This window comes from Pteropus medius, unplaced genomic scaffold (assembly GCF_902729225.1).
Source record: "Pteropus medius unplaced genomic scaffold, Ma_sr-lr_union100, whole genome shotgun sequence".
Lineage (NCBI taxonomy): Eukaryota > Metazoa > Chordata > Mammalia > Chiroptera > Pteropodidae > Pteropus > Pteropus medius.
Window position 1 is genome coordinate 939,413 of NW_024340697.1, and position 25,066 is coordinate 964,478.

General features: G+C 36.9%; 1 protein-coding gene across 4 annotated transcripts in view; it reads right to left on the bottom strand.

The window, feature by feature from the left end:
* GLRA2 (glycine receptor alpha 2) overlaps window positions 1–25,066 on the bottom strand; it is a 171,740-nt gene that overhangs the window by 116,689 nt on the left and 29,985 nt on the right. For 3 of the 4 annotated variants that reach the window (XM_039873647.1, XM_039873640.1, XM_039873632.1), the window contains 2 exons: window positions 14,004–14,071; window positions 5,852–6,075 (listed from right to left, as the gene is read on the bottom strand). In XM_039873647.1, the coding sequence (XP_039729581.1) occupies window positions 5,852–6,075; window positions 14,004–14,071 (292 nt within the window). Of the gene's footprint in view, window positions 1–5,851; window positions 6,076–13,840; window positions 13,909–14,003; window positions 14,072–25,066 lie in introns of all 4 variants that reach the window. The other variant, XM_039873657.1, reaches the window with a different exon arrangement.

Sequence of the window (25,066 nt, forward strand, 5' to 3'; positions counted from 1 at the left end):
TCCACTGTGCATTTTATTTTTGGCTGTAACATCTAAATAGAGAATGTGCTCTTTTCCTATGCCATAAAAATCATTCTATAACTAAAGTTAGAATCTTTTGAAGTTCTCGCATCAGGCCTTAGGCTGAGTCAAGGATGGGAGGCCGTGTGAGAAAAGTTGGCCTTTCATGTGCACGGGTGCGGTGAGCCTTAGACAGGGTCATTTGGAGAGCACTGTTGGATGTCTGTCATTAGCAGGAGAAGCCATGCCAATCCCTGCGAGTTCTCAATTACAACCTAAGTACTACTGGGAGGGCAGAGCACTGAATCATCAACACCTGGAATGATGAATGGACTCCAAAAGGATTTGCAAGCAGATCACCCCCAAATGCTGTAAAGGACTAAGTGTCAGGTCAGATACAGTTTAATGATGAGGGGAGCAGAGACCTTGGTGATATCAGGTGCCGTTGCGGAGGGACAGTCCCGTAAATATTTATGGTTTGGAGGACTCTCTGCAGTTGGAGGGTGGCATAAGGCCCTCTGGTCATTCAAATAAGAGGACACTGAAGGCGAACAATATTTTCTTACTAACTTGGCTACAGACATACCCATTCTGGAGGCATGCAATAAACCCTGAAGCAGTTGTTAACATTTGGAAGGTCATAGCTTCCTTGAGAAAGATAGGACCTTTTCCTCTAAACAAGCAAAAAAGAGTTTAAATTGCGTAATGCATAAAAGATGCATATACTTTTAGGGGGACTCGAGGACCCCTGGAGTTTGCACCTAGCCCTCAGATTAAGCACCCCTCAAGTAGTGGCTCAGTCCCATTCTTAATGTCTGGAGTTTGTAAGGATCTATCTCGGTCAGTTTATTCTTTGTCTTAAGAGTCTAGAACAGAAAGTACAGCCACTAAATTACAAGAAAATACCAAGGGGCCCTAAAGTAAACGGCAGTACCACTTTCGACTATCTATATATTATATTCTACCAATACTCTTAACAAAATCATCTCTTTTTCAAAGCTGAGGAAATAGAGGTTCAGAGAGCTGATAAATTTTCCTAGGTCACGCAGCTAGTCCTGAGGCCAGAGACTCAAGCCCAAGGGTGTTTGACTTTAAAACACATGCCTACTATGATGTCAGAAGTAACCAGGACAACACTGACCATCATAAGATTCAGAGTCTGGGCCCCAACTGTACAGCAGGCTGAAAACTGTGAGACGAAGACCACCTTGGCGCTGACGTGGAGCACACGGTAACATGAAATCAGCAGCACAGTGTTGGTGACCAAACATACATCCACTGCCTCCGATGGGACAAAAAACAGTGATGTAATCCTTAACATCCTTCCTTAAATGGTAGCCATTTTGTTTGTCACATTACATGGAGGAAAAAGTGACTAAGTTGTAGCAAATGTGATTTAAGCTACGTAGGGAAGAATTTCTGCACCATGTTAGTCATATTATTAATATTGGCTCCAAAGAGAGAACTTTAAAATTTCCTTCTCTGAACATCTTTAAAAATAGAATGACTTTTCAACAGGTTGCCTGAAGGTAGGGAGTTGACTTAATGATTCTCTTTAGCCCTTTGATGCCTGGAAGAGTAAAAATTTTCAGATAATAGATATGCTATGTAAGCTACATGTGCTATATAAAACTATCAAGTAGATCTTCCTATTTAAAAGTCAGTTGTTGTACCTAATTTAAACAATCTTTTCAGACATTTGTAAAATTTGAGGATACTTTATGTGCTCATCTTAAATCCTACCTCTTTCCTCCGATAGCCTTTAACAAATGAGTCTCAAAAAGGTTGGTTCGAAAACAGCGTGTTTTCGGATTTGTATTTGTTTTTGTCTTTGGACTTGAGTTGAAGTAAATGAAGAATGAAAGTGGGGTAGGAGACGATAGCACTGTAATAGAAGTCAAGAGCTCTGCTTCTTGTCTTACCTTTCCTTTATATGGGCTCCATTATTTTAGCTCTCCTAATTTCTGAAAGAAGCCACTTCCTCACCAGTAAAACAAGGGCATTAGATTACATATTTTTCAAGGCAATACCTTCAAATTAAAAAAAAAAAAACAATCTTACGCTTCTATAAAAAGTCAGAATTCCGACAGAAAATTCTAAGAAGGCATGGGAAGTAAAGGAAGAAAAAACAAATATTAGCAAATATTTGTCACATGGACACATGAGACAAGCTACTTCTTGCCAAAAACGCTCACCTTCTCTTTTTTCTTTCATATTGCACCATATGTCAAGATGCCCCGACTTCTACTGCAGTTTATTATTTTCAATTCAGATGTTGTTTGAGTAATAACACGTACAAAACTCAAGGCTCACCTCATTATACCACTGTGGATTCAAGCCTTTTAAAGTAACAGGAATTTAGAATTTAGAATTTAAAGTAACGGGAATTTAGAATTTAGAATTTGTACAAAGCAACATTGTGTCCTTGTTTACACTTTCGCCAGAGATGATCAATACTTAATGGGGTGGGTCAACAAAAAAACTTTAAAAAGGAGTAGGATCAAACATGTTAGGGAAGTGAATATTAAGGAAGAAATCACAAGGGGTATGGGCAGTAATAGATTGGATACATTTTCATCAACAAAGACTGTCCTGCGTCACTGGATAGAAAATTTTGAACTGAGCCAAGACCTTTGGTTACTGTTTGAAAGATTCGTTTGAATTTTACACAGTACCCCAAGTTTGAATTTTCAAGACACTTATGGAATTCTGGTCTACCGTCCCCTCTTTTCTTAAACCCCTGCCTTTTGGGAAACATATATGAAATCTTGGGAAGTGTGTTCTTGCTGGTTACGAAGTCAGTGGACTGCACAGTTCTCTTTGTGTTTTGTTTTGCCATCAAAGCCTTGGGCTTCGGTTTCTACGCAGAGCTAGTTCTCCCTCTGCTCCTACAAAGCTAGAATGCATGGCATTGTTACTGGATGGAATGCCATCACCCATTCGCTTTAGGTTTCAGGAAAAAGCAAACATAAAACATCGCGACAGAACATTTTTTTTAAACGTGGACTACTGTTTAAGTAGTTATTTAAATGCGAGGATGGAAATAATTCATGATTTTATCTTTGGTACCGCTGTTATTTCCCCTCCTTGTATCTTTCCTCACTCCCTTTGTTCTATTTGATTTCTCCTCTCAGGCATCCAACATGCTAGTTCTCACTATTATTCATGGATATCAAACGTACTATCAGAAAGACATTTTCATATCATTTTTTTTACAGCTCAGTATGAATTGAGGCCAATGGGTTTCCTCTCCCAGGGGTATTTGTATTGTAAACCTGGAAGCAGAGAGAGTCCTTCGCAGTGGAACGTCAGAAGGGCCTTCCCAGCACTTTTCAGATGCCAGAAACTGTAGCCCGCTTTGCCTTAAACTTGAGTTCGGGCAAATATTCGCTCTAATCACTCACTGTCCTCTAGTTAAATTGAGTCTAGTGACTCAAGTAAGTAGAAGGGTGGGTGCCAACCCCCAAATTCTAACAATATTCAAAGAACAATTCATTTACAAAGTTAGAGCTACTTTTCTTTTCCTTCTGTATTTATTCCTACTATTTAATTTATCTTATGTGTACCTTCCTCGCTAGACTGGAGCCCTTCCAGGACGGGTGCCACGTCTTACTCAGCTCTGGATCTCTAGGCCCGGCACAGTGCCTGGCCCATTGAAAACCCATCCAGACAAGTAATTCGATTTCTGCAATTCAAACATGCCAAGAGCTGTGTCTCCCTCAAATGACATGCCTGGTTGTCCTATACCAAGGGTCTTTCCTCTAAATTCATAGAATACCCACAGTGAAGGAAAGCTAAACCAACCTACCACAGGACAAACTCCACTCAATCCAAAACAGTTGTTATGGTGTTTCAGAGCCTGTAATATGCTACACTCGTTACCCGAAATAGAAGAATTGCCTCTGCATCTAGATCTGGGGAGCATTATATTCCTCGTGGTTCTAGAATGAAAACGCCTTCATAGAACAGAAGAAAAAAAAAACTGATTTTGTTTCAGCAGTGCAAGATGCCAGGTATTTACTGGAGCAAATGCCACCCAAAGCCCAGAGGGTTAGTTGGAGCAGCTGATGCCCGTGCTGCTTTTTATAACTCTCCATCCCTGTACCACGCTCTACATATGTCCTGTTTCATCAGGTCACACATCAACTTAGGTTGCATCCAATACTGCATCTTACACCAAACGCATCACCATGTGAAATATTCTGCGTTTTCTTAAAAATTATTATAAAAAGTAAAGTTCCTTGAAAATAAAGTAGGGGGATTTTCTGGTTCTTTGTGCAAGCAGTGACTCTGCTACTTTTTACAAATGCGGACCCTCTTTTGTTCTATAAGACATAGAATAGGGGCTGCCAGCCATCAGTGAGCTGTGAAATTACCAGGTTAAGAATGGAATATGCAGTCCAGACCAAATTGTATTTAGGGTTGTGAAATGAGGTTTTAATGATGGTGAGACTGCAAACTTGTGAAAATTATTCACAAGGACACTAGCTACTTTTTTGGGGGGAGGAGAAAGGTAATAAAATTGTAGAGAAAGGGGGAATTTTGTAATCTTTAAAATATCAGTATTTATTCAATATATTAGATATCTCTCATATGTGATACACTGTCATGGCCTTTTGGGAGGGATTACAAAAGATGCAAAATCCAAATATCTTGGCTTTAAAGAGCTTTCTAAATTAAAAAAAAAAAGTATTAACTTTAAAATTCAGACAGCATCATTTCATTTATTGAGCACATACTCTGTGTCATGTATCGTGGCTAGTACTTTTATGTACTCTATATCAGGGGTCAGCAAACACTGGCCAATGGGCCGAATTTAGTCTACTGCCTGTAAATAAAGTTCTATTGAAATTGAGGCACACCCAGTCATTTTGAGCATTGCTTATGGCTACTTTCGTGCTACAGTGGCAGAGTTGAGTAGTTGAAACAGTGTTGAGACAGTCTGGCCTGAGAAACTAAAATATTTACTATCTGGCCCCTTACAGAAAATATTTGCTCACCTCTGCTCTATATCATTCAGTCTCACAAGAATACTGAGATGAATGTGGTGTTTCCGATTCTAAAGTAAAATAACTGAAGGTTATAGGTTATGTAACCGAGTTAAGTGGCAAAGCTTGGATTTGATTTTAGATTTGACTGATTCCAAAGATCCATGTTCTAATGCTATATTCATGTACAGAAATAGCCAAGAAATGAGGTAGGAAGAAATGAGAGCCTTACAGATTCACAGAGAAACCGTTACTAGAATTTAAACAAGATTATTTTGAGCGTGGAGTGATAAAGATTCTAGAGAAGATCATATTTGAACATAAAAGTAAAAGCGGATCTCAGGAATTGTCTATCCCAAGCTCAAGCCCAAGAAAAGATCAGAGATTAAGTTCACATGTTTAGTTAGAGGCAGATATGGGATTAGAACCAGTTTTCCACTAACCTAGCCCAAATGATGCTGTCAGTGACCATGCCGAGGCATTGAAATTTGTGTGTGCGGGGAGGAGAGTTGCCTAAATGTTATAGAATGGCAGAATAGTTTGAAATGAGAATTTGTACATTATGCTCAATGGTAATTGAACTGAAGGGCCCTTCCTTTACTGAATCAATCAAAAACATATGTGTGCAGGTATTTACACAACACCATCACCCATGCACCATCCTACCAAATGTATTTTTGTTACAGAGAATCACACTTCTGAGGCCATGGATTCTCTGGCACTCTCACCAACTGTAAGATTCAAATGATAAACAAGAGACCACGAAAGCCAAATGTTCCTATACATCTTGCCATGCAGAACCAGGCAACACTAGGCCAGGAGAAAAATGGAAAAGTGAACAGGAACAGCCAAAGGAAGCTTACCTGATACTGTAGAGAACTTTGCCATTTTTTGAAATCCGAAGCAATTTGTTGTCGGTAGTGACATCGTGGAAGTTGGCACCCTTCTCATTGGCAAAGAACAAATCTGGTTTCCAAATGGAGTCCAACATCGATGGGTCCAGGTCCAGGGAATCGTCAGGGTATTCGCTATATGCCAGCCGTGAATCATTCCACTGTTGTCTCAGAAAAATGTTCACTCGGTAATCCTACAGAAATGTCATGCATAAGACTTACTTATTGTGCATTCTGGCCCAAGAAGCCCAGTTGCATCCCCCCTCACTCTTCTCCCTGATGTGGTGCAGTACTGTTGTCTGAGTAAACCAGGCTGTATATATCTTGGTCAAAAATAAACCACTCAGTTCTAGGAGCAGAAACAGAGGGAAGAAAGGAAGAAGACTCGACCAAACCAGAATACTAATCGAACAGGTTTACTTGTTTAAATTATTTTCATGTTTAAATTATTCATTCTGGAAGGAAATAATACTAACTCAAGCCGATTTTGTTCTAGAAAAAGATAACGATGAATACAGAAGTCAGTCTGTGATGGTGGATTGTCAAATAGAACTGATTCATTTTCCAAATGAGAAATGACATGATCTCTTTTCTAATTCTGCTCAGACGTTCTGGGCAGTAGAAAACTCACTCTATACTTTTGGTAGTGAAAATCTTATAAAACTCTGACATGATGGGACAATATTTTTTTAAATTTATCAACATAAATGTTAAATCCTTTATGTTGCCAAAATAATTCCCTCACAGCTACTTTTAAAATTCCTACATATTTCATCAGTTCTCTGAATGGGTTGTATCCATAGTAGTTGACCTAATGCTTCATCGAAACAGAGGTCTTTTTCATGTTCTTGTAATCTGAGCTCATTCTGACGAAGGTGTTTCTCGCCGTGGGAGCCTCAGGTACACCCTGTCATTTCCACTTGGTCTGATAATTTTCTTCTGTGCTAATGAATCTGCGTGGGGTAGTGACTGCTTTTCTGGGGATTTCTGCTCAAAGGTCTTTAGGTTCATGGAAGCTTGTTAGTTCACTTGATAGAGTGGACTCCAACAGAGGCTTAAACGGTGTTCCCTAAAGGGGAGGGACTGTAGTTCAGAGATAATAGTTGTCCCTTCCTACCACCTGTTGTCACTTGGGGTGATATATACTCATTTCTTCTTAACCTCTTTCCTTTACCTTTTTTCATCTTCATTTGATCCATTTCCATATCTTTGGCACTTGGATTTTTGGTCATTGTTTACTTTCCTATAATGGTGACTAACTTGTCCTAGTTTGCCTGAGAACTACCTAGTTTTAGCCCCCAAAGTTCCACGTTCAGGGAACACACTCAGTCCCTGGCAGTTAAAAAGATCAGGGTGTGTGGAAAAAAGTTTCAGCCCAGTTCCTTCTACCTACTACTAAACTATCCAGATTCCCACGAATTCTTTTCAAATACAGCCATCCTGATGATCAGGCTCATAGCGTGTTTTGAAAGTGGCAACTCTTAGAGTGCTCAATATAGTAGGCCTGAAGAATGCTAATAATCAAATAGTTACTAATTTCTGAAAATCAGTCATCAAAACCCAGCTTGTTTGGAAAGGCTGAAATAAATAAATAAATAAATAAATAAATAAATAAATATGTGTGTGTATATATATGTGTGTGTGTATATATATATAAATTTTCTCTGTTGTACATCATAAGAACTTTCTGACTTGGAAAATTTTATGAGCTGATTTTTATTTGGGATTATACCGGGCCTGCACAGCTAATTCTCAGACGTAAGAGGGCGCTGTTGAGTCCAACTGCGCTTCCATCCCATCCTCTGTGTTCACTGGGTCACCCCTGCCCCATGAGTGAACCAAGGGAATGCAGAACCTCAAAGTTCTCCCCATCATGAATTTTAGAGTTGTCCAAAGAGACCAGAAGGTTGTAACTGGAAAGAGGTGACAAGGTCTGTGTTTCATTGGCACCGGGAGTTACTGAAAGCTTTGGGGTTTTGTGTGAGAAAGGAATGGAATGTGTGATTTGTGGAAAATCAAAAAAAGGGGGGCGGCTATCGAAACTATAATCAATATAAGTATAAACTGGATATATCAACTGCGAGATTTTCTTAGGGTTTCCTGATGGGGGAAAAAATGCAGCTTCTCCAATTTGACACCCAGTCCTTTTATTTCCCTTAAAGTGAGAACCAGTTATCCGTAACACATTTTGGTGTGTGAGGTCTATGAGCTTGTTTCAATCGGAAATAGAGAAGAGGACCTTGTCCCTTAGCCAATTCTGGAGGCAGAGAAACTCTTAAGTACGGGATGTAATAATAGCTGGAAATAACACAGGCGAATGGGTTAAATATCGTAGGCCATGGGGAGGAAAACAAGCCCCTCCCCCCAAGTAATCATAGGATGGGAGAGGCCTTGAGAAGCCAGAGTATCTGGCAGCAGAATCACCAAGAGAACATCGCTGCAATCCTCCCTTGAGCCTGGGAATGATTTAAAGATACATATTGAGAGATTCTAGAGAATATTACATTAGTGGCATACAATATGAAAACATTGACCTTTAAAAAAATCTCAGTATAAATTTTCCCAGTTAATGTATATCTTTTTAACAAGTCTTTCCCATGAGTATTTTCCAATGTTTCCTGGTTTTCTATTTTGAATTTTATACAGAGAGATAATAAAACAGATTTTCGCAGTATTAGAACTTTAAAAAGATCACTGAATCTATCATATCGTAATAGAACCATTAAATGTCTAACAGTTAATTGAAAATAAATTAATCCTATTTGTAAACAAGGATAAGTAGAAAACTAAGGAGAAAATATATTTTATAAAAAATGGCAGCAATTATATGAAATAAGGTCTTTATTAGATCTCTTGGAATTATTTTCTGTAATATGTAGGAATTAAAATTTTTCATAATGTTGGTTATGATGATATACACGATTCTAAAATAATTAAGAAAACCTTAAAACCTATTAGAATAGAAAGGGACACCCAAGGATCTATAGAAGTAGATAGCCAAAGAAAAGATTTTCTGAGGCTATGCCTCTGTGCTTTTTTCCAGTTCTCTATTTTCAGTGAAGGGTAGAAATTTCACATGTGTGATTTATCTATTCATCATCTCTTTATTTACAAATATGTTTATCTTCTAATGATATTCCAAACCACAGAAGATAGTTATATCGTTCTGTAGTTTTTCTTTGTCTTAATTTTTGCTTCTAGATTTAATGAATTATTAAAGGGGAAGTAAATATTATTGAGAGACATGCTTAAATGGAGACTGGATTTTCTTTTGCATTGTCTCTTCTCTCCAGAGACAGATTCTACTTCAAATAAATATTTCCTTGTATCAAGATTTGTTTTTCTATAAGTGACTCTCTGGGTATTGGATTAGATAATGGAAGCATTCAAATATATACGTATACACACATACACACACACATCTTATTTTTTCAAAACCTATGTGTAAGTCATACAATCTTTATTATATTGTTAACACAGGTTATACAAGTGCCTACATCACATACTATTATTACTTCATATAAAATTTAGAATTTCTAAAGTTTCACTTTTTCTGGTATCTTCTAATACTATGTTGATGCCACAAAGATTGTTTCCTTAAATTGAACGATTTGGGAACTATTATATTTAGTCTGACATTCGTACATAGAGAGTTCCACTCTGCCTCATACATATTCTTATTAAACCTTACTATTATTCTCATTATTTTTATACGTATATATTTTTAAATCCAATTAGATTATAAAATTATCAAAGACAAGGGAATGCTTTGTTGGTTCCCCACCGTGCCTATGTGGCACTTTGGTTTTAACCTCTGGTTACACAGCAGTACAGTTTTCATCTTTAGTCTGTGCCAGCTTTGATACAGGAAGTTAGCCTTGAATTTGAAATTATGGGGAGGCAGTTACTTTATGATGAATTCCGGCTTTAACATTGCATTGTTAATTTAGAGACCAAGGTCACCTTATATCTCAGTTTAACAAAATGCCAGGCTTGTGGTAGATCCTTGGTTCTTCCGTTAAAAGTCAGAACTAAGAAATGTAGCTACCTGGTATTCCTGATAAGTTAGCATCTCCTTATGAGTTGCTTATGCAGCTGCAGAATGAAAGGGAGCCCATAGTGTCATTTCAGCAGTTACAGACAGCATGTATTCTTACAAGGAGCTGTCTACCTCTTATCCAGTTCCTCAGGAGTGTGATTTCAGATCAGAGATGAAACAACTCTTCACTCTGCAGCGGTAACCGGCAGAGCATGTGGAATTTATCTTTTGGGGCTGAGTTTGGGGAGCCGGAATCATGTTCTAGGGATGTTTGCTCAGTGGTCAAATTTCGTACACTTTCAGCTCTTGCTCTTCTCCTCCCCCAAATCTCTTAAATGAGGAGGGTGTCAGGATCTGGCGCTTTAGCGTGGGTAGTGTTCCAGCACTCACAGGTCCAAATCACACTCTATCCACCCACATACTTCTAAGAGTCATTAGGAAGCTTTGAGGAGACTCTTCTCCATTTTCTGCTGGCCCAGCCCTGGGGAGAACTGCATGCAGACGGCATGCAAATACTCTTGACTTTACTGACATTAATATTCCCAAACTATGCCTTTAAATCAGGAAAGAGGGGGTTGCAAATACACTCATTCTTTAAATTCATTTGCCATCAGCAGCTAAAGAAAAGCAGGAAAGAAAAGGAAATGGTAAACTGACATTCTAAAAACAATATATAAGCTGTCTCATTATATATTTCTTCCTACTCTTTTGGAACTAAAAAAAAAAAAAAACAACTGCTGAATACTCTTAATACAAGGTCAGTTAGCAATGATCTTCAACAGATCCCTGACTCTTAATGAACAAAAGTGTATTTTGGAATAATGTATATCATCATAATGATCCATAAAATTATTTCTTAGAATAACACAAATCTGTTGTCGTGTGAGCACATATCTTCAACATTCACAAAGCAAAGGAGTTCGAGGTCGTATCGGGTCTCTAAGTGAGCCTATACTTTGCGGGCAGGTAGTACCAACAATAATTTTGTGAGATTTCATCAAACGTAAGAGGGGCAGACTGGATAGCACCCAAGGAAAGCCATGTTGAGTTCTTAAAACAGATCATCATTGCCTGTTATTTAGAAACAAACAAAACAAACACCCAAACTGAAGTCTCCAAGAATGCTATCGGTGTCATGGGATAAGAATGGGACATGAGAGAAGACAGGAAAATCATGTGTAGAAACCGAGAGTTCTGAGATATTCTTGGAAAAATTCATTCTAGAAAATGTAGAGAAATCTAAACTGTTATACCCCCAAAATAGTACTAATCAACATTCTCAGTGAGTGCGTACATTCCTGTGCACGAAAGTCAAGGTTCTGATGTTTGGACTCCTCCGAGAGGCAGTTCAGGAAGCATCTCTTTCTGTTTAACTTTTTTTGACCAATTTTTTTTTTTGAGTCAAATTTTATGAAACTGTGGGTAAATTCATGGATGGTAGAATTTCAGGGTTTTGATAAAGGAAGCTTGGGCTGTGATGACACTGTGTTTGTGTCAGGTAGATCCCCAGGCAGGGCCTTGGGGATCTGGGAAGATAAGACCCTTTCGAGGTGGAGTAATTCTCATGTTCTTATGAGCATCGGAGTATTTAAATATCGATGCCTCAGATCTGGGGTTGGCAACCTATGACCTGAGGGCCAAATTTGGCTACAGCATGATTTTGTAAGTAGTTTGTTTGTTTGTTTTTATACAGCCGCACCTATTTGCTTACTATTGTTTATGGCTGCTTTTATGCCAAAAGGGCAGAATTGAGTAGTCGTGACAGACACTGTCTGAACTTCAAAGTCTTAAGTATTCACAGTCTGTCCTTCTAGAGAAAAAAATTTGCCAGTCCCTGCCCTACGTGGCACGAGGATTTATTCTTTGATTTAAGCATGATAGTGTTTTAAAAAATATTTTTTTAGTTTTATAGAAAAGTCATAATTAAAGACACTTAAAAGCCAGATGCAGTTTGTCATTACATCAAAAGCTAAAAAATAAAAGAAGCATAATATGCAATACTCTTCTGACCATGCAATTCAGTATATCTCATACAACAGAATTGACAGGTCATTGATATTACACTTGAGCAATGATTTCCAAATTTTCTCATAGAAAACATGACAAAGGACACCTTAATAATTGACCATGGAAGCACCTAAGCAGCCCATTTATTAAACACCTTGAGTAGCTGTTAAAGACATAGGAAAACAAGAATAGCTATAATTTCCACGTTCATCTCCTTAAATATTAAGCTTTTTTTGCATTAATGAACATCGAAAAGGTGTACATTTACATTTTTGATTGAGGGTAAAATGCAATGAGGAGATTTAATTAAAGCAACTTAGTAGTCTAATTAATGCAATCAGCGTTAGGTCGTGCAATTATTGTCATTGAATGCCATTGTGTAAAGCTGGTGACAGTGATTTGGGCTACTGGAAGATTTGCCCCTCTGTTATTGGGATAAAACCAAGAGGGGAGAGACAGCTACTGAGTGCCAAGCCTAGAGTTAGATTGTTCTTTCCATATTCAGTTTTTCTTATGAATTATTTAATAACCCTATCAAAACTATCTTATTTGGATAAAATTGTTAATGCACTACATCCTGTCAGAGCCCCAGAAGTCTCATTTCTGGACAGCGCTGTGTCACAGTAATATTAAAATGCGTAGTAGGTTTGCATTATATCTAATTTTGTCAGTGGAAAGGAGTGATAAAAGGTAAATTATTTCTAGCGTGAAGGGCACCAGAAAGATCAGTAATTTGTTAAACATGATCCTAGTAGCCGAAAAGAGAAAATTCATAAAAGCAGGAGAACACTCTTTTTTACTTGTCAATGGCATGATGCTCATTATTTCACTTCTCGAGTGTTTCTAGGACATCAGCAATCACAGTACTTGCTCAAGCTCAACTATATTTTCTTTCGACCTCATCTAATAATATGGCTATACACTTTACATAGTAATGAAAATTAAAGCCAATCAATTGACTTAGGACTTAAAATAAATTGTATGGGGACTAAAAACGAAAACAAAACAAAAACAAACTCATAGAAACAGCGACCAAATGGATGGTTACCAGAAGGGAAAGGGATTGAAGGGGGAATATAATCAATAATTTTGTGATAAATATACGTAGTGACAGATGATTACTAGAATTAACGGGGGTGATAACATTGTAAGGTGTAAAAGTGTCAAATCACTATATCGTACACATGAAGTTAATGTAACCAATTTAGGATTTTTTTTTTTTTACCAAATACATCTAAATAAAAAATGCAATTGCCACACTATATTCTAGTACTGTAAGGCTACTGATCTAATAGGCTGTGCCACAGGCAAAATTCTACCATGACACTTATGAAAAATCTTGGTCAATTTTCAAGTACATGAAACATGTTTGCACGTACGTTATGATGAGCTTTTAATATTTTTATGTTTTTTAAGCCATGCATGTGATGTAATTGCTATGGACTTGGAACTACTTTTTATTGCCAACAAAATTGCATGTGTGTATTTATTGTAAAGTCAGCCCCCTTGGCATGTATCTTAAATGTTGCATATCCAAGGCTTAACTATGTTAAAAGTTCCGTTATATGAAAAAGACTGGCTATAAAAAAATATCTCCCAAACTTTTGGAGATATTTAAATACTTAAATATCCTTAACTATATATACCATGCTCATTACTGATAATTCTACCTAAATCTAACCAATCAAGTGTTTTCAAAATTTCTCTGGCATGATAGATAAGACTATTGAATTTTAACTCATGAACATTTGACTAATGACTTTTAAAAGTGAAAGAGTATAAGCAATTGCTTTCTAGAGGTGAGTGGGCTTGGAAATTGGCACTCAGTAAATGTCCTTCAAATATGCAATGGTGCTCTTCAGTCTCACATCCCATTCCTTCACACCATGGCTTCAATGCTCAGTCCCACTCACCATTGTAGTTTCTGCTATTGACCCAAAGCTGTTGATAAATATGTTGCAGGTAACCTTTACAGGAGGCCCTGCAAGTTGAACAATAAATAGAAAATTTGACAGGTTGTGTTCATGGCATAATCAAGTCACGTTTTTCTCTTGCCAGTGGCACTGTAGCACTTACCATGGTGGTTTCTGTGACTGATCCAAAACTGTTGATAAAAATATTGCAAGTAACGTTTACTGGAGGACCTGCAGAATGCAATAAGAATATTGCAATAGACATTGAAGCAAAAATACAGCCTCATCCACATCTGTGCAAATGACTAGAGATGAAAACAAAATTAAAATGAGATTGCGAAATTAAAGTGAGATTGCAAAAAAAAAAAAAAAAAAAAAAAAACGTTTTACCCTGAGGTTTATAGTGATATCATCCCTACCAGTATTTTGAATGCCAGTTAAGCAATGATAACTATTACCCTGAAGAATTTTGGATTTGGAATACATAGGCTGAAGACCGTTACACTGAATTCACTGTCAGTAGTTGCTATCATAACGGCTTTATGGGTGGGTGACTTTCCTTGACCTTCGGCTCAGGAACATCATAGACATCAACAGTGGGCACCGCATGGTGATGAAATAGCTTGGGTCATGAGTTTAAATGGCATTGCATTTTGAACTGTGAAGGGTCAGGAACATTCACCTCCTTTTGCATGACACCCTTTAAAAAATCAGTAGGTCTAGTTTGATTCTCTTGATACCTCTGAATTTACCCCATTCCTTCTATAATCCTTTGAACCCCAATGAAAAATGATGTACAGAAATACAAAAACAAAGAAAATAAGCTCATTTTAAGAAATAAACACAGAAATGTCACTTAATGTCCAAATTGTTGTCTCGGTTTAAATATAGCGTACAGCGAGGGTTATTAATACTAGATATGCTTTGAGTAAATAACTTATTTTTTTTCCAGAGACCCAGGGACTAGCTCTCTTTTCCTCTTGCCCTTTGACTGCCATCCAAGCACTCATCAGGCCAAACGCTGCTTAGCTTCAGGGATCAGATGAGATCAGGTGTGTTCAAGGGGTATGGCCACAGACACTTTGCTCCTTGACAATAGATAAATCACTCTGATGATTTCTGGTTTCATGTTTTCCTAGGGAATATGTTTATTGCCCTCATGTAGTTTCCCCTTAATGCTTTCTGAGATAAGAACATACTGCCACGAACCATATATTCACTCAACTGCTTTCCCCTTTGGAAATCTGTCTCTCTTCACTCAATGGAGGCTCAGCAACCGGGTACAAGCTACAGTCAATTGGTTCTGTGCCCACCAAACCTCAAAGGCTGGTGGCAAAACATAGCTGTGGTGGGTACTTGAGCATCATGTCTTTAAACTGTATAAGTCCACGCTGGGTTCTCAAAATAAGGAAAGGAAACTTGATTAAACATCTAAATTAAATCCCCAGGAAGGACTTTTGGTATAAGAAGGAATAAGGAGTTTTGGTAAAAGATATTTTAAGCTCTTTTTAATATAAATAACTTTTCTGTATTTAATGAAAGAATAAATGTGTTTATTAAAAAAAAATGTTTGCAGACATGGAATTACAGGCACCACTGTATTACCAAACACTTTTCAGCCACGAAGTCTTGTGGTTCATCCCCTCCCTTATTTCAGCATCTGCCAAGATGACTTCTCCATGGTCACTTCCTACTCTGCTTGATTCTGTTTCTCTTTTTTCATTACTCAAAACAAAACAAAACAAAACAAAAACGAGTCTTTTTCTTGGCCATAAAATTCTGTTCTCTAACAAATATACTTTTTCTGCTTCTAAGAAATGAATTAGACAAGGTAGAGGCAAGTCATGAGAAATCGTGTGTTTGCTTTATTTTGTCCTTTTTACAATGAAATGTTTCCTTGTAGATAGTCCAATTCAGGATGGAAAACTGTCATGAATTTTTATATACAAGATAGAAATTGCATTATGAGAGCAATGGGGAAGAAACAGGAAAAAGAAATATCTTAACAGGAGAAATCAGAAAATTCAAATGTAGGTTGTCTAGTACTGTACATTTTCTGCTTCTCCAACTAACTCAGAAGCATTTAGAAGGCTGGGTCATACCATCATATATTTGTTTTTATTCTTCGCATTAATTAGCAGTGTGAGTATATTGCTAGAACTCAAAAGACTTTTAAACTACCACGTATCGAAATACTGTACTAAGCATATTAAAAATTATTTAGTTTAATCCTCACAAAAGAAGAATTGTTTTACTGTTCCAGTAAATGCTTTCAGATGAGGAAACTGGGGATTAGAGAGGTTAAGTAATTTGCTTAAAGTCATGCCACAGTAATTACAAAAGCTGAGACAGTGTCTTATCATTCTGATTCCAGAAACCTAACCTTTTCAACCACTTTGCTGCACCGCATTCTTACATGATATCCTCTCTCCCTCCTGACCAGCCAACCGTGGTATTTTCCATTGGTTTGTACATTTCTGGGATAATTTCACCCTTTACGTCTGACCTCTTCAATCTTGGGCATTGTCTCAAGATTCATTTGCATTTGGATTTCAAATCATCAAAAGAAAAAAAAGTGTTTTTTGATGAGGGCTTAGTGCATACGTATAATAAGAACTGACCCATGAAAACCTCACTGCGCGCCTGTGAGTGCCTTATTTCATTCTTCAGTAATTAGGTGCTACCATGTCTCCCATCTTAGAGATAAGGAAACTGAGGCACAAAGGTGGTTCATTAATTTTCTCAAGGTCACAAAGTTTGTAAGAGGCAGAAATTACCTAACTCTAGGGACACTTTTTTTTTTTTTAAACTACAGGGATAAAAGGCCTGTGGCCAATAGAATTATCCTAATGAAAGGAGCTACTTAAATATGGGACTCAGCCTGTGAGTCCTTCTGGTTGAATGATAGACTTGTGTTTTCACTTTTAGGAATTATCCTGATATGTGCTAGCCCAACCTCTCATCTGTGTTTTAGCCCAATAATCTACTAATGTGCTCTAATTAACAAGGACACATTCTTAGATGTGATTGCCAGTGAACGAATGTGTTCTGTAAACTGTAGAAAGAAATAGTTAACACTAGTTAACCTCATCTAATTGGTTTACCGACATAGTTATGATATTCCAAAGTGAATTGGATGAGAATTTGACTAGAGAAAAGAATTATGTAGACATTAAATCTCTCATATCACTGTCCACCCCATCCTCTTTTCACTTCCTTGTTTCCCATCTCCTGTCTTTTCTCTTTCCTTCCCTCGTTCTTTCTCTCTGTTTTTCTCTCATTTTCTTCCTTACTTTATTTTTTGCCTTATTCTTATGAGAAAGAGTGGTATTTCCATAACTCAAGTATCTAATTCAAATATAAAGCGAAATAAAAGTAGATTTGGACTTACTTCACTTAGCATAATACCCTCATCCATGTTGTCACAGATGGCAAAATTTTGTCTTTTTTTATGTCTGAGTAGCATTCCACTGGAAAACACTTTGAGATAAGGTTAGGCAAGTTTCTTTAGCACGGGTTTCCCCACAGTTGTGCAATCATCACCACTACCTATTTCCAAAAGTTTTCCATCACTTTGGACAGAAACTTTGTAACCATTAAGCAATAACTCCCCATTCTCCTCTCCCTCAGGCCCTGGTAACTTGTAATCTACTTTCTGTCTCCATGAATATGTCTATTCAAATAATTCATATAAGTGCAATCATAAAATATTTGTCCTTCGTGTCTGGTTTCTTTCACTTAACATAATGTTTCCAAGGTCCATCCATGTTGTAGCATGCGTCAGAATTCCTTCCCATTTATGGTTGGAAAATAATCCATCGTGTGTATATACTACATTTTGTTTATTTATTCATCTGTTCCTTGGCACTTGAGTTGTTTTCACGTTTTAGCTGTTGTGAGTAAAGCTGTAATGAAATGTTTGAGTTCTTCTTTTCAATTCTTTCGGATGTGTACCTAGGAGTAGAATTTCTGGATCATAAGCCAATTCTATGTGTAACGACTAAAGGAACTGCCATCCTGTTTTCCACAGTGGCTGCACCATTTTACATTGCTGCAAGCAAAGTGGAAGACATCCAATTTCTCTACATCTTCGCCTATACTTATTTTCCATTTTTTGATTATAGCCATCCTAGTAGCTGTGAAGTGGTATCTCATTATGGTTTTGATCCTCATTTCCCTAATGAATAATGGCATTGAGCATCTTTTCATGTGATCATTGACCATCTTCCTTGGAAGTCTATTCAAGTTCTTCACTCATTTTTATTTTGGGTAGGTTGCCTTTCCGTTGTTGAGTTGCAGGAGTGCTTTATATATCCTGGGTATTAAAGCCTTATCAGACATATGATTTGCAATATTTCTTCCATTCTATAGGTTGTCTTCACTTTTTCTTGATAATGTCCCTTGATGCACAAAAGGTTTTAGTTTTGTTTTTTTTTTAATTACCAGAAAGAATTTATTCAGGAAAAAGAAAGGGTTGCAACCCAGTGCATGTAGACATGGCAAGCCATGTACATACTCTGGCCTGCATGCTAAGATGCAGGCGTATTTATAGAAACGGAAGGGGAAGTTAGAATTTTTAGTTTTGATGGAGTCCAATTTACCTACTTTGTTTTTGCTGCTCATGGTTTGGTATCATCAAAAAAAGAAAAAAGAAAGAAAAAAGAAAATAAAGAAATAAATACCAAATCCATGGTCATGAAGATTTACCCATACGTTTTTCTTTCTAAAGTTTCATGGTTTCAGCTCTTATATTTAGGCTCTTGATTCACTTTGAGATAATTTTTGTATATAGCGCGAGATAGAGTTCCAACTCCATTCTTTTACATGTGGAAATCCAGTTGTCCCAGCACTATTTGTTGAAGAAACTAGTCTTTTCCTCTTTGAATGAACTTGTCATCATTGTCAAAATCAATTGGCTGTAGATGTATATAGGTTTATTTCTGGACTGTAAAATCTGTTCCATTGGTCAATATGTTTATGCTGATACCAGTATCACTCTGTTTTGATTATAGTAGCTTTGTTTTAAGTTTCAAAATCAAGAATTGTGAATCGATCAACTTTGTTGTTCTTTTTCAGAATTGTTTCGGTTATTCAGGGACTCTTGCAATTTCATATGAAGCCGAGTATTGTCTTTTTCACTTCTGCTTAAAAAAAAAGCTGTTGGAATTGTTCTAGTGGTTGCATTGAATCTATAGATTGCTGTGGGTAATATTGACATCTTACCAGTATGAAGTCTTTCTACTCATGAACATGGTGTGTCTTTCCATTTATTTAGATCTTTAATTTCTTTCAGCCATGTCTTATAGTTTTCAGTGTACAAATCTTTCACTTATTTGGTTTAATTTATTCTTAGGTCTTTTATTCTTGTAGATGCTATTATAAACGGAATTGTTTTCTTAATCTCCTTTTCAGATTGTTCATTGCAGTTGTATAGAAACACAACTGATTTTTGAGTGTTGATCTTGTATGTTACAATTTTGCTGAATTCATTTATTAGCTCTTGAATTGATACCAACTTTAATAACTTACAGAAGCTCTACTCCTATATGGCTATGTTCTTCTCCCTTTACGTTGTTGTCACAAATTATAATTTTATTCATTGAGTGCCCGATAGCATAGATTAATAACTTTTTAAATATATTTGTCTTTTAAATTCTGTAGGAGATAAAAATTGGAGTTACAAACCTAAAATACAATAATACTGTTTTTATATTTGCCAATGTATTCACTTTTACCAGAGATCTTTATTTCTTCATTAGGCTACTGTCTAGCATCCTTTTATTTCAACCTCAAGGACTCCTTTTATCATTTATTGCAGGGCAGGTCTAGTTGTAATGAACTCTCACAGCTTTGTTCACCTGGGAATGTCTTAATTCCTCCTTTATTTGTGAAAGGCAGTTTTGCTGAATATAAACTCTTACAGTTTTTTTTCTTTTTTTTTTTAATTTTCAGCGCTTTAAATACATCATCTGCCTGCCTTCTGGTCTCCAAGGTTTCTACTGAGAAATCGGCTCAGAATCTAATCGAGATCCCATGTAAGTAACGAGTCACTTCTCTTTTTTAAAAAGTCTCTCATTGTCTTTGGCTTTCAACAGAATGATTATAAAGTTTCTCAATGTGAATCTCTTTGGTTTTCCTACTTGGAATGCATTGACATTATTGCATTTGTAGATTTATAAATTTCATTGAATTCGGGAAGCCATTATTTCTGCAAATATTCTATTCAAATATTCTTTCTCTCTTCTCCTTTGAGACTCCCAGTATGTATATGATGGCCCATTTAATGGTGTATCATTGCTCTTTTAGGCTCTGTTTGGCTTTCTTCATTCTTTTTCCATTATGCTCCTCAAACTCAATAATTTAATTGTCCCATCTTCAAGTTCACTGATCGTTTCTTCTGCCTACTCAGATCTATTGTTGAACTCTTCTAGCGAATTTTCCATTTCTTTTATTGTACTTTTCAGTTCCAGAATTTCTTTTTGGACCTTTTTAGTAATTTCTATCTTTTTAATGATATTTTCATTTTATGCATACATTACTTTTCTGATTTCCTTTTATGCATTGTCCTTGTTTTCCTTTATGTCTTTAAGCATATTTAAGACAGTTGTTTCAAAGGCTTTGTCTAATTAAGTCCAATGTCTGGACTTTTACAAGGATGATTTCTGTCAATTTATTTTGTTCCATAGAATTGGACATACTTTCCTATTTCTTTGTATGTTTGTGATTTTTGTTAATAATTGGATATTTGAATATTATAATGTGATAACTCTGGAAATTAGATTCTCCCTCCTCCCTGAGTTTGCTGGATGTGTTTTGACCGTTGAAGGCTATTGTGAGCCATCTGTTCAGTGACTTTCCCAAACTATTTTTGCAAACACTATATTCCTTATGACATGTGGTCATTGCAGTCTGCGTTCTGCCGCTCATGTTTAGCTAGGGGTTTGACAGAGATTTCCTTGAATATCAAGAGCTAAAATATCAGCCAATGAACCAAACAGACAAAGCACACCTCTCTGTCTTTGCCAATTGTCTGTGCTGGGGCATTCCTTCAATACTTAGCCACTATCGAACTAAACTAGGGATCAGCAGAAGATGAAATCTTAGGATCTGCTCAGATCTTTTCTGAGTGTATATCTTGCCCTGAGAATGCATGTGGCTTTCTAAATTCCCCTGCATACACAGCTGATTTCGAATTACCTAATTTCCGCAAGAAACTCTTCTCAGCTTTGCTTCCAAGACTTAGAAGGTCTATTGTATATTTCAACTGTACTCTTTTGGCCCAGGCAGCTGAAGGTTTTTAACGTTTTTTTTTTTTTTTGGCAGTGTTTTTGATCAGTACCTGTTGCTTTTTCATCCCTAGTTCCAAGTTAGTGAAACAGAAGTGAGCAATGTTATGGGTTGAATTGTGTCCCCCCCAAATTCATATGTTGATGTCCTAACCCCCAGTAACTCAAAATGTAACCATATTTGAAGAGATGGTCTTTAATGAGTTAATTAGGGTTAAATGCAGTTAAGAAGGTAGGCTCTAACATAATACAAATGGTGTCCTTATAAGAAGAGGAGAAAAGAGATACCAGGGGTATGTGTGCACAGAGGAAAGACCATGTGAGGATACAAAAAATGTGGCCATCTGCTAGCCACGGAGAGAGTCCTCGGGAGAAACAAACCTGCTGACACCTGGACTTCTGGTCTCTAGAACTTTGAGAAAGTCAGTTTCTGTTATTTAAGCCACCCAGTCTGTGGTATTTTGTTACGGCAGCCCTAGCCATCTAATACAAGTGCCTTGCATCAGTCCTGGTAGCACACAGACGTCTTAGAATAGACAGACAAAATAATTTTCTAATAATCTTTTCTCTGTCCCCTCTGGAACCAGAGACCAAGGTGCCATACTGAGAATGTACGCCATTGTTGATTCTAAACCAAAACCACTGCTGAAAAGGTATAGGGCATGTAAAAACATCACAAAACTTTTCTATTATTTTGAATTTGGATTTTTCTTAAATGAGTAGTCTTTTGATTGCTGTAAACTTTTGACTATTTTTCAGAGTTCTAATCAAGTTAGTTCTGACAGTTCGTATTTATTTTTTGATGTTTCTTTTGGGGAACAAGAGCTTAGAGTTTCCTAGTCTGCTATTTTGTTGACATCGGCCTCCTCCTCCCCAAAACGTTAATCCACTCATGTGAATCATGGTGCTCCTGAAGGGGAGAACATAGTATGTGTTGTCATTTACCAAGTTTATTTGACTATAGGAGACTTTTAAAATAAATATTCCTTTTCAGGGAGCCCGTTACAAAGATGGTAAGTGTTCTGTAAAACATAGTTTTGTAAATGCTGATCCACATTATTTATTAATTCAATTAACAAATTCTTGTCGGACAATAAATATATTAGATGATAATGTTATACCTGTGAATAATAAGGTTTTATTATTAAAACCCTATTCTCCTGCCAAGGAGGGAATGTTTTATTGGGGACTGTAGAGTAGGTGCCTGGGATGGAGAGGTAATGGAAGAGGAACAAAGAATCAGTAAAGATCAGTTTAAACTTTCCAAGTTATTTATCTAAGACTAAATTTATGTAATGATCTTGTAGTCTAGAGCTATAACTCGGATGCAAATGAAAGACTCTGCTAGTAATCAGATTTGACAAAAGTATTAATTTCTAGATGAGTTCTCTTAAAAACTTAGTGCCCTAGATGATGGGTCAAATGTTTTTTTTTTTTTTTTTTTGAAAACGGCCGGATAGTAAATATTTTAGGCTTTATGGGCCATAAAGTCTCTGTCACAACTACCAAATTCTGTCTTTATAGTGAAAGGAGCCATGGACAATATGTAAACAAATAGGTGTGGGTGTGTTCCAGTAAAAATTTATTTACAGAACAGGAGTTGGATTTAGAAACAGTGACTGGATTTTTCCCATGTGCCATGTTTACTGAGCTCTGCTCTGGACTTTTAGAGTAGAAGGTTGGAGAACAACAGAAATTGTTCTGGAATTCCATGATCTTTCTATGCGTAGAAGTAAGGACCAGCCATGAACATGGAGGAGTGTAGGGACTTTCTGTAGGACTGTTTGCAATGAGTTTGATATTGTGCTTTGTGGCATGAACAAAATCCAATTTAGCAGAAAGTTTGGATGTTAAATGATGTCCTTTGAGCCAGCTGCACTACAGTGGTCCAAGGTGAAAACCACCTAATTTGAATGAGACCACTGTGTTGTCATAAGAGCTAGGAGGAGTATGTAAGTAAAATGGGGCCAGGCCAGATAATGTGAACAACAAATACCTAATATATTTGACTCAGTCGTTATATGATTCAGGCATTGCTCATAAAAATGAATCAATGGTAAGAGCATTCTGTATCTTGCATATTTAAAACGTGGAACCAATTGTTATAATTTCTACCACGGTAATGAAAATTTTATCTATTATTCATTGTGACTATATTAAAATAAGCCTATATTTACATGTGTAGACCAAAGCTTTCCAAGGTAACAATAAATATTATTTTTTAAAAGCTTCATGATGAATTCAGCTTAAAAAATAAGTGTCGGAGACAAATATTATGCGATATTGCTTATTTATGGAATCTAAAAAAGCCAAACTCATAGAAACAGATTGCAGAGAGGTGGTTACAAAAAGGCTTGGGGGTGTGGGAAATGGGGAGACGTAGGTCAAAGGGCACAAACTTTCAGTTATAAGGTGAAGAAGTTCTAGGGATCTAATGTACAACATGGTGACTGTAGTTAATCATACTGGGTTGTGTACTTGAAAATTGCTAAGTGAGTAGTTCTTAAATGTTCTTATCACAAAAAAGAAATGGTAACTATGTGACATGATGGAGGTGTTCGCTAACGCTGTGGTGGCCATCATCTTACAATATATAAATGTATTAGTCAATACTTTGTACAGCTTAAAGTTACACAGTGTTCTATGTTGACTATATCTGAATAAAGCTGAAAAAAATTTAAATGAGGGCTGCTGCAAAGATTTAACAAAAAATAGGCATTAGGAAAAAACAGGGGATCTGTGTAACACCAAAACAACTAGTCACTATTCATTAGTTTTGCCTCAGTTAATGTTATTTTCCAACATCATTTTAAGACAAAAGACTTGAGAGCAGAGGGCATTCTTTGAGTTCCAAGATGAAAATGTTATTTTTTTCTCTCTTGTCACAGATAGACAACAATGGCATTTTTATTTTGCATTTTATTCCTCGTAAATAATTTAATGTGTTCTCAAGCACAATGGCTTTAGTATAGGGCCCTTGGATGGGAGTGGAATATTAGGTATATGTGCTTGACTTATACAGAAAATAAATTCCTTTGGAATAAGATTTTTGTCTAGCATGAAGATTTCTTGCCATTAGCTCAAGAGATGAAGGAGGGAAATAAAGCACATGGAGGAAGCAAGAATATGTATAGTTCAGGGTCACAGCCCTGCTCTTTGAACATGGGGAAGCACCGTTTCTTATGATGGCTTTCTGTGTTGCACGGTTCTTTGATGCCCATTAATTAGAAATCTTTGGAGAATGGGAGTATTGCAAGGAGAGAGAATGGCTGTTCATGGTGGTGCTCCCTTTGTGAGGGGCGATTTGAGTCATCCGATCCGAAAGTTCTTCTAAGCATCATGATTGTAATTAGAAATAGTCACAGAAACTAGCCCATTGCATTAATTTAATCTTCTTGAAAATTCACCACAAATGAACTATACCATTGATTCTTCTTCCCAATACAAGGTCAGAATGGTTTTATCAGTCCTACTGTGTTCGGTTCGATTGCTGACATCCAGGTCTGTGCAAAGAGCAAAATAATCAGAGAAGTAAAGAAGTTGAACGTTTACCGATTCCCGCAGTCTGATGAGATTGGCAAACCATTTGCTTTGGGCAAGCCATGTTGATAAAATGATGAAATTGCCAGACAAAGGGATTAATCAGCACCTAAGGTAGCTTAAATATAGAGAACAATATGTCAACCTCCATGAGCCCTTCCTACCAAGGCTCCCAGTTGTCAACTGCCCTCACACAAGGAAGAGCGAGTGGACAGATGTGCACACAGCTCAGATCCATATCACAGAGCTTTGAGAATGCTGGCAAGTTTCTATCTTTTCATGCTGTGGATTTCTTCATGATTTAAAGAGAAGGGGCAAGACAGGGGCCATTAACTGATAAAGGAGGATCACTTTTAGGAGAGAAAGTGGGTGCTATTAATAATTACACAGAAATACCAGG